This window comes from Pyxicephalus adspersus, chromosome 8 (genome assembly GCF_032062135.1).
Source record: "Pyxicephalus adspersus chromosome 8, UCB_Pads_2.0, whole genome shotgun sequence".
NCBI lineage: Eukaryota > Metazoa > Chordata > Amphibia > Anura > Pyxicephalidae > Pyxicephalus > Pyxicephalus adspersus.
The window spans coordinates 36,949,111-36,959,857 of record NC_092865.1 but is presented as its reverse complement, the minus strand read 5'-3'; the positions used below and the strand labels follow the sequence as shown (position 1 = coordinate 36,959,857).

The following is a 10,747-nucleotide window of genomic DNA, read 5'->3' as shown; positions in this document are numbered from 1 at the left end:
CAGCTTCAGGGAGCAATCCACTCCCTCCTGCAGCAAACAACAACAAACTTGTACAAAGAGAACAGGTAACAATGCACAATACTCAAGATTCACACATTTTTCAAAATGGGTTGATTTGCAAATATGTGTAAAAAAAAAATAAAAATAATTTTTTTTTTTTTTTTACTATTTAAACCACTTTTTGGGTAATTTCTTGAGTACTAAAACAAACTATTCCATTTTTGTATAGCATTTCTAATTTACAGCATTTTTTTTCCAAGTGCTCTAATATTTTGCACAGTTTTGTATATGTGATCAAACACTTATTTAAAAAGAAAGTCATAATGTCACTGTCATTAAAATATATATATTTTTTTGTACAGAGGAACCTAACAGAGTATTTTGTAGCAGTTGATGTAAATAATATGCTTCAGATCTATGCCAGCATGCTGCACGAACGTAGGATCATTTTCACCTCAAGAAAATTAAGCACGGTAAGCAGTTCTGTTTGTTTAATATGTACAGTGATCTCTGAAATAGTAGGTTCACCCCTTCTGTTCTTTTACATTGCTTTTACCAGCAGGCCCACCCACAAAGAGATTAGAGTTCAGGTCCAGTAAAGGCTTGCCTTCATTTGCACCTGTAAATGTACTTTTACACATGGCATGCCTCTCATGAGGTTTGTTCAAAACATTTGTTGTTGTATGTGTATTTGGGTCATAATGCATCTCCTGTCCACCCCACTCCTTGCCCATCACTACATGTCTTTAGGTTTTCCATACCTGCCTAATTCTGTTATCAAGGTCCCATTACAGCACCACTTCTGTGTGCGGGGTTACTAATGATCCAGTGCTGCGGATGGTTGGTCCCTGCCTGTCTCTTGTAGTTCAAATCACTGCTACTGACTCATTTTTCTTATCTGAAAATACCTCACTACTAGACTGCTGCCAATGTTGTGCACTTTGTTTAAAATTATTGTATGGATTGAATGTGTTCTATAGACAATATTTGTTTGTTGCACAATTTGAACATATAAACTACAATTGCCAGTCAAACACCCCTCTATTTTCCTTGTGTTCTTTTCTACTAATATAACCCACTTATCCAAGTGCGTGGGGTGCGTGGGGTGAGGCAAACCAACACATACAACCAAGAGAGGTGTCTACAAATTCTTCTTTTTTAGCTGGACACCCAGTTGGAACTGCCTGCACGATTTGGGCATTCTTCTAGAGGTGCACAGGGGAGTTTCAGGCTTGAAAGTCATGTGACCACAGCTTTAGGTTTTTTTTTTTTTTTTTTTTTTTTTTTGCAGGATGTGTGACTGCTGCCAAATGCCTAAAGCATATTGTTTTTAGCCTGCTGTGCTATATTTACCTAGGTCAGGAGTTTTCTGACTTTACCTCTAGGTTTATGACACTTTGCCATGTTTTATCTTGACACAAAGCAGATGCTACTGTTGAAAACAAGTACCGCTCATACCAATGAAAGTAGTGCTAGATTTTTTATACACAGACTACAAGTGTCTTAAGAAGCATTTATTCTTCTGAGGTAGTATGTTAAATCCAGGGTTCCTATCCTTTACACAATTACAAAACACAAGTGGATTGCCTGACTAAAGTCATCACCATGACCAGTCCTATTATGATTTACATGTATTACTGTAACTTTAAGAAATGTTAATATCTTGTTTTGCTATACAAAAATTGTATAATATTTTTTTTATAAAAAAAAAAAAAAAAGGAAAGTCACTAATATATAAGATGTCTGTATTAAGGATTTGTTTATTCACAGAATGGGAATTGTGTTTTGTGTCAGTTTAAGCTACACATAGGTTTTAAAAATTTGTGTACCTACCCAGGGACTCTTTTCTTGTTCAATGAACCTTTAAACTGTTAAATGTCTAATATGCTTTTGATCCAACCCAATGACAGTTATCATCAGTTAGCTTCCAGGCCACTTAACAATAATATTTAATGAATACAAAGGCGAGCTTCAACTGGAAATGCCACATAGTCATGGTATTCAGTGGTTGAAATGTAGAATTCCATATCTTTAGTAGGACAGTGTAGATGGGGGATTTACAGAGATTCTAGCATGGGTGCAAAGTGTGTGCTTTGTAGACTAGAACACATTTATTTTAAAGGTTTTTAGGGGTCGTAACCATTGTGTAGGTCATTCATAGTATTATTATATTACCATATTTCAGGGCACTTGTGTGTCTGTACCATTCTTTGACAAAAAAAAAGCTTTCTTCTCCCATTCAGTCTCTTTCAGACAGCTTCTAAATATGTGATTCATTTCACTATCCACCTGCTCACTTTTTTAAAAAAATATTGCGGAATAGGACCGACTTGTAGAAATTGTGCTTTAAATACATTAACTAAATTTACTTTTTTTCCCTTTTTTCTTCTGTTTATTAAGAGTTCTTAACATGCTTTCATTTCATTGGTTCCATGAAACTCTTGAGCAACATAATGAGTTTTCTGATTATTCACACATGCAGAAAGCACATAAAAACCAGTGAAGAGCTTCATACAATAGAGTCTGCCATCACCTGGATGCACATAGATGTTTCTTTGTGAACCAAGAGGTTTCTTTTTTAGAGTATTCTCTATAAGCCCCCTCCACCCTGTTCTAATCTACTGAACTTCAGTCCTTACACATTGGTACACAATGGTTTCCTTGCCTTTGATTAATTGCGTTTTTCTATTCATGCTATCTGTTATGCTATGATAGAGAAGTGACTTTATAAGGATTACAAGATTAGGGTAAAGTGGGTTACACTCTGTCAGGTCACATCAAGGTATGCAGTGGGTGATATGGGCAATGTGGTTAACGCCATTTCCCACTGCTTGTATATAGTTGCAGTACAAAAATGTGTGAACCCTTTGGATCCAACTGAAGGTGTTTTTGAAATGCTTAAAACATTAGGTGCAAGCTTCAGCTTGAATGGAAACGATCCTGGTTTTGGGTCAATTTGATTAAAACAAAATAAACACTGTAGGAGGAAATGTATTCTGGCAACTTTCAATTCCTATAATTATGGAGTTCAGTACAAGAACCCATTTAACTAACATGCTTTTGTTTTCTATTTTTTCTTTTTGTTTAGTGTTTTTGGACATATTGGGTGAAGGTTGGAGTGTGTTATAACACAATCTGTTTAAACTACCATCTTGCAGTTTTCTTAATTGTCTTAACTTTATGCATTGTTTAAATATTCAAAAATCAAGCCTAAAAAAAAACTCTCTACCTGTAGCTACTGCTTAGAAATGTGCAATGGTTGGGAGCAGTTCTTCAGACACTATACTGGAGGGTTGGCTGAAAAAGTAATCTGGTGTCCAGAGCATGTTGCCTAGTGCTCCATGCCAGCCAGGTAAATGACAAAAAAGACAACACTGAAGGCAGAAGAAAAAAAAAAAACAGAAAAGAGGGCTGTAGTAGAAAGGTTGGGTACACGGAATAAGTTGAAGAAAATCAAAAGGGAAAAGAGTGAAAGAGAAGGCTTGCTGTCCTGTTAGGAGGCAGGGTGACACCATGGCAGACCTGTGACAAAGGGTTACAATTTTCTCTTCAGTAAGATTAGTGTCCTCCTCTTCTTCTTGCATAAAGCCTTCAACACCTTTTATCTCCACTTGCCAAGAAACCCTTTCCTGTCTTGGTAAAGCATCCTCATTAGTGATCACCATGCCACACATCATTATCTCTTCTAGTGATGTTATGCTGCTACCACATGTAACACAGAGAAGCAGGTGTGACTTTTGGGGGGTGCGTAGTTTTAGGTTATTGATGTTGAATTAAAAGGGCAGTAAGGGTGTCCTGGAAGAGGCAGGGGTTATTCTCAAATAGGTCATTATTCAAGCCTTCTTGTGGTCTCTTCTGTAGATTTTTTTTTGTTTTGGGGCAAAATTAGTTTTGTTTTATTGAACATGAGATCATGTTTTTTAAGGCAATAATGTAAAAATCCAATAAAAAAAATCTTGATATGAATTACTAGACTTGGATTAATCTGAGTAAGGTTTGCCAGAAATGGTTTCTGTGGAACTATGCACATTTGTTAAAAGGCTTCCTGAAGATAATATTTAACTTTTGGGGAGTTTAATTTGTTTTAGGTGGCAAATTTTTAGTATTACAAAAAAAAAGTATTCTCGCGTTTAGCAACATCTACTGTATTTACCAAAGTCTATAATAGTTAGGAAAGACTTTGCAAGACAAATATTTTTTCTGGCGTCTTACTGGTGCACAGAACATCCCATTTTTCTCTCCCAAAGCATTCCATCAGAAGGAGTGAGTTACGTTTATCTGGGGGAAGAGAGGCGATAAGGTTCACCTTTACAGGCTGGCAGTGTTCTAGGGCAATGTTTTTTCAGAACAAGAAAGGCTAATTATTACAAAAAATATATTTATACGTGTACGCAAGAAATGAAAACAAGACCTCACCCAGCCATACTCCTACAATTCACTGAAAAGCCTAATCCTGTATATCTTTTCATGGTCTCTGCTATAAATCTTTTTTAGATGGCCAATTTGAAAGGAGGAATACCAAAGATGCAAGATAAACTCTATGCAGTGGACTATGCATAAGAGTTTTGTTTCACAGTATACTGATGAGTAGATATGTTTAATTGATATGTTTTTTTCTTGGCTCCAAAAGTTACACTTCTATATTTTTACAGTTAGGAGTCTGTATATATATATATATATATATATATATATATATATATATATATATATATATACGAAAAAGCTGTCCCTTCATTAAATCATGGCAAATGATTTAAAAAAAGAAAACATTTCAGTTTTGTTGGATCACCCAGGTTTACCCTTCTGCAGCCTTGCAGAGCTTTGACAAATCATGCCCATTCAGTCTACAGACACCAGTACCAGGATTGCTATTATAGGACCCTAAATTTACAGTCCTTGACTGGAGCGAGTATCTGATGTTCTTTTGCATAATAATTTGATTTTTAATGAACAGCAATGAAGAAGAAGCAGATTATCTGATTGAAAAGATTCTGATTATGATTGAAATGTTAGAAATGTATTAATTGAATCATGTTGTTGTTATATTATCTGTTTTTGTGGCATTTTTCCTATAAGAAAACCTTGCTTTTAAACAGCAAACTTTGTGACTTTGACTGCAAAAACCTTTAACAGTAAATTTTCATAATTTTATTTTTGTGTTTAGGCTTAGTCTACATGGACTGTTTACCCAGCGTTTAACTGGAGGCTTTTAAAGCCCATGTTTGAAATCCCCTAATCTAGGGCTAATCTACACCAGGACGTTTCCTTGAGGCACGTTTAGGTGCTTCATCCTAAACGTTGCTTGCAACGTTTAAAAAAATTAAAATGCAGGGTAAACACAGGGACAACGTGGAAAAACGCTTGAAAAGGCTCCCATAGGATTCAATGAAGGCTTTTACAAGTGTTTTTAAGTTTTTTTTATGAAAGCTTTCATTGAAAACAATGGGGCTTTTATAGGCGTTTTTTGGAGAACTTTGGAATCTGGAAGCCCCTTTTTAATAAGGAGACTCCTAGATCTCCACCACCCCACCCTGGGGAATGAGTACAGGGGTACATACAACCCCCTTACTCAAGCCCTGAAAGGGTTAAAATATGTGTAAAAAATAAGAGGAGGCTTTCATGTTAAATCATTTTATTTATTTTGTGTGTGTTTGTGTAACTAAACATTTTTTTTTTTTTTACAGGTTCACTGTCACGAGGAGTCCCACGGCTGTGCTCATGTTATGAATGAAGCAGCTGTGGGACTCCTCCTGACAGTGAAGGATCCCCGGGCACTAGGGGTTAAATGATGACAAGGCTCCCCTTTTACCTCTAGTGCTTCGTGATTGGCTGAGGAAAGGAAATCCTGATGATGCTTGAGCTGTCATCAGGGTTTCCTATTTCTCAGCCAATCACAGAGCACTGGAGGTGAATGGGGACCAGTCTCCCCTTTCAAGTCTACTGCTCAATGGCTGAGAAAAAGAAAACCTCAGCCAATCACAAAGCACCAGAGGTGAATGGGGAGCCTAAAAAAAGTTTAGTTACAAAAACACACACGCCTTTAATAAAATGATTTAACATTAAAGCCTCGTCCTATTTTTACACATATTTTAACCCTTTCAGGGTTAAACTCATTCCCTGAAAGGGTTAGAAGTAAAACTTTTATAAACTCACGGCAATGTGCGGTAAAACAGTAAAAAAGTTAAGCTTTAAAATGCTTGTAAAAGTACTAGACGCTTAGGCAGGGAGACTGTTATTCACCTTTGTAGTGTCCTGTGTAGTGCCGATCCCCCTTCACAATATCTATATCAGGACAGCCAGACTGTGGACCCACCCAGTCTTTTCTTTCCCTCAAACTCCAGGCCCAACATAAGACGCTTACCTTTTTTCCTCACTAGGCTTCGCAGGAGCTCTTGAGAACTCCAGTCCGCACTGTAGGTCTTAAATATCGCTGGATCAGTAGTGACCACTTTTACATGCTTTAGATGAACTTTCACAGTAATATAAAGGTTTGTTTTTGTAAACTCTTTAGGTAAAATAAAAATTTAGGAACAGAAAAAAAATTGCATAGAAATGAACATATTTATTGAATTAAATAAAGAAAACTTGAAGAGGTTAAGGTCTTGTACACACTGACACACAAACACCCTGGACAGATACACAACACAAGAATGAATCATGGTTATACAACAAGGCATCAGCTCCCCTCTCCCTGTCTTGGAGCCATCAATGAGCCAGATCCCTGTTCTGTAGCCACGTTGGTTCCTCTTTGGCTTATTCAAGCGTAGTCACTCCTGTCATATGCTTGTATGATTGCTCCCCCTCAGCATGCATCCCATAACCAGCCAAACGAGTCTTTACATGGCTGGTCTGCGCCTGACACGGGACTCGCTCTAGTGCAGCTGGTGATGTGTTAACTAGAGTGTGTCTGATAATGCAGACGACTACATGTTCCTAGTGTGCTCTTGTCTCAGAATGGGTAGGAGATAACACAGTATCTTGTAACTATGTATTGCTTTGTACCAACTCTTTGTCCTTAAAGAAATATTCTGCCTCTTAGAAATAAACAAATTAAAATGTTTACTGTCTTGGTTGTTAATAAGTCTAAAGTGTAATAATGTTATCTAAAAAAAAAGACATAAAGCATGCTAGGCACAGTGGAGTAAGAGAAACTATGTGTAAAAATACACATTCTATGATTCTTCTATGGCTGGCTGGACTAAACCCAAAGCATTTTTGTAATAATTGAAATCAGAACAATAATTGTAAACCTGTCATGAAATTCTGGCAATGCTATTCGCCAGGCAGTTGTGTATTATGTAGAATAGGTAATTTGGAGTATAGTCCTTATCTGCATACTTGTTTTGGATAAGCTACTCAACCAATCAGCAGTGAAAGGTCAGTAACTGCAGTGCTTAAGCTTTTAAATTCCACAAAGCACAGTTGAACTTTAGGGTTTTTATGGAAAGCCAGTATAGAAAATTGCATTCAGATCACTTAGACTTTTTAAAGCAGTAGTTCAGTGAAGACAAAGAACTCAGGTCTAACCACCCATAGAACCCTGAGTATGGTTGGAAATGCAAAAGTACAACTTCTAATCGAATGGATGATAAACCTAAAATAGGTCCACAGCCTTACGTGCAACATCCCATAAAAACTTGAATGCCACCTTTCCTCTTCTTAGATTCTTTAAGCACAGCAAGTAAGTTTGCCAACCAAACAAACCCACTGTTGCATCTCTCCCTTACTAAATCCTAGGGTTTGAAAGCTATGAGTTTTGCAGAAAGATCAGAGAATCTTGACCTCAAGCTCTGTTCGGTGGAGAAGCTGCATGGACTATATCTAGCCCAAGCAGGGAGGTTGCAAATCACCTTTTCTCCAATACAAAATTCACTTCATACCCATTTTTTACTAAGCAATCTGTACAGAGTTTTAATCAGAAAAAATATAAAAACAATAATACCAGGTGTAATTCTGTCTTTCAAGCCTCCAATACTATAGCTAAATTTTAGTCTCCATTCTACAAAACAAAACAAATTCCAACAGTTTAAGCCCTTACACAAATAAATTGTAAAGAGATATCTTTTTATGTTAAAAGTAAGTTTTTCCTAACTTTGAGAGCTAAATTTTGCTAGATGTATTTATCATTTAAATCAAGGCATAAATGTTGACAATTAAGTGCATTGCAAACCTTAGGTGTTTAGACTAGTGGTGAGTTTTTGGTGATCATACATGTAGCAGCTCCCTGCGCCACCCCATATAGAATGAATACGGGTGGTAGCGAGTGGTTTGGTATGGCTTTGTGCCGTTAAATCTGGATATTATGGTTCTTAAAGATGCAGTGCTGCAGTGTAAGTGGATAAGTGGCTGTCAAAATGCCACACAAAATCCTTTGATTCTGCTACTGGTCTAAACCTTCCCTAAGTTTTCTTCATGTGTTTGTGGGTGCCAGCAATGTGTGTTTTTAATGCATTACTACAAGTAATGCATGCTGTAATCATGCACCTATGTTCAGTTCAAACGCTGTGTCTTTATGGAGTTTAAAATATTACAAATATTATTGCATGCGCAATTATTATTATTATTTTTAATAATAAACAGGATTTATATAGTGCCAACATATTACGCAGTGCTGTACATTAAATAGGGGTTTCAAATGACAGATAGATACAGACAGTAACACAGGAGGAGGAGAGGACCCTGCCCCGAAGAGCTTACAATCTGCGGCTGCTGGGAATAAATTAATTCTTGTGTGCCTGCCCAGCCAAACAAGATGGCTAAAAATCGAAAACAGGAAAAAAGAAGAAGGATTGCGGCACCCGCCATGGAATGGGGACAACAGTGTGTATTTTAAAAAATTGTGATCCGGCAGGCAAAATAATTTTATTGCAAAAGAGACATTGCCTTTCCCTTCTCCAATAAAGGACCTGGTTGATCACAATTTTATTTTCACCTTCATCTTCAGGTCATCTTAATCTGTTAGTTTACAGTTTTTGACCATAGCACAACTGTTTTCTGAACATCATTACTAGTTCATAGACTCTACTGCTTGGGGATACTCTTTAACCCATAAATCAGGCCTACTACTTTATAAGAAAGATGATTTGTCATACATATAAAAAGGTTGTAGCAAGTTTGTGGTGCTTTAGGGGTGAATATTTGCATGGTATTAGGCCATTCTTTACACAGGAATAACTTTTTTATCTTGACCCTGAGCATGTGGCGGCAAAAACCTCTCCCTGATAGTTTATTTCTTGATGTTTGCTGTCTCCCTGTGATAGCAGGAACATTTTCTAAGGCACCAGAACCTTAGTGTCTCCTCTAAGCTGTCAGCACTTCTTCCCTACGTATGCTTGCTGTCTACATGTGTGTTTTTAAGATATTTCTTTAGTTGAGCTGGAACTGACTGCCTCCAGTCCGGATAATTGCCAGGCGGTCAGGTTTGACATTGCTGTGCTCATTATCTTTGAAGATTAACAAAACAATTAAGTCATTGAGAAGTGCATCTTCTGCCAGGTGCTGTACTGTTTACAATGCTGCAGAGCAGCAAGGTCAATTGGTAGCTTTCCATGGCAAAACTTCTCCACGGCTGTTGAGCTAGAATAGGAATAATACAAGCCTGTATTCAAACCTTTTCTCTATATCCAATTCAGATAAACATACAAAAGAAACTTTGGACTTTTAAGGAAGTAACAACAATTGGTATCATGAGTATATTCAAATATTTTATCCATTTATTTAAAATAATTTCAAAACATATCAAACATTAAAACAATACCATATATTCATTTCATCGCTAAAATAATCACATAAAATCTTCACCAAGAATGATGTACAATTTCAGATAAATAGAAATATTTGTTCGTTCTGGAGTATTCTATGCGTTTCGCGGCATAATCATCTGCTTCCTTAGGAGAGATATATACTCTGTTAGCTCTCCTCCTCCCTCAAATCACAAAAAGCACCTCAGTGCTGATGTTATATGGCACCAGATATAGAGGAATTGTAAGATCATCAAACTGTCCACCGTTTCAGATAAGGAAAGAGGATCACAACTGGCTATCCACAGGGAAGTAAGAAGTTTGGCTTTCAGCCTGTATTGGCTTTATCGTAGACTGGAAGTTGAATCCATTACTAAAAGGAGATGTGTTTTTTTATAAAGTGGACAGTTTGATGATTTTGCAATATATATATATATATATATATATATATATAACATCAGCACTGAGGTGCTTTCTGTGATTTGAGGGAGGAGGAGCGCTAACAGAGTATATATCTCCTAAAGAAGCAGATGATTATGCCGCGAAACGCATAAAGAGCTCTAGAACGAACAAATATTTCTATTTATCGGGAATTGTACACCATTTTATGTGATTTTAGAGATGAAATGAATAAATGTTATTGTTTTAATGTTTGATATGTTTTTATATAATTTTAAATAAATGGAGATTTTTTGAATATACTACATAATACCAATTGTTCCTACTGCCTTAAAAGTCCCAATTTTCTTTTGTATGCTTATCTGAATTGGATCAATCAAGGGATGTGGCAGTTGTTCAGGTAGTTACCAGGAGGAACAACACATTTTCTCTCTTCTCTATATCCACATGAGTAAGGAGTTTATCTGTGTCAGAGATTTGTTAGCACAGCAAAGAACTACACAGGCACTAGGATTTACATGATTGTGTCATCTCTCAGTCAACATCTCGGTCACAGAAAGTAGATTGTGACTGGCAGTGAACTAGACCAGAAGGATGGAGCAAAGCAT

General features: G+C 36.8%; 1 protein-coding gene across 4 annotated transcripts in view; it reads left to right on the top strand.

Annotated features, from left to right (window-relative positions):
- Nucleotides 1–10,747, top strand: part of DENND1B (DENN domain containing 1B) — a 121,274-nt gene that overhangs the window by 62,648 nt on the left and 47,879 nt on the right. For all 4 annotated transcript variants that reach the window (XM_072420046.1, XM_072420047.1, XM_072420045.1 and 1 more), the window contains one exon: nucleotides 363–473. In XM_072420046.1, coding sequence (XP_072276147.1) covers nucleotides 363–473 — 111 coding nt within the window. The remainder of the gene's footprint in view (nucleotides 1–362; nucleotides 474–10,747) is intronic.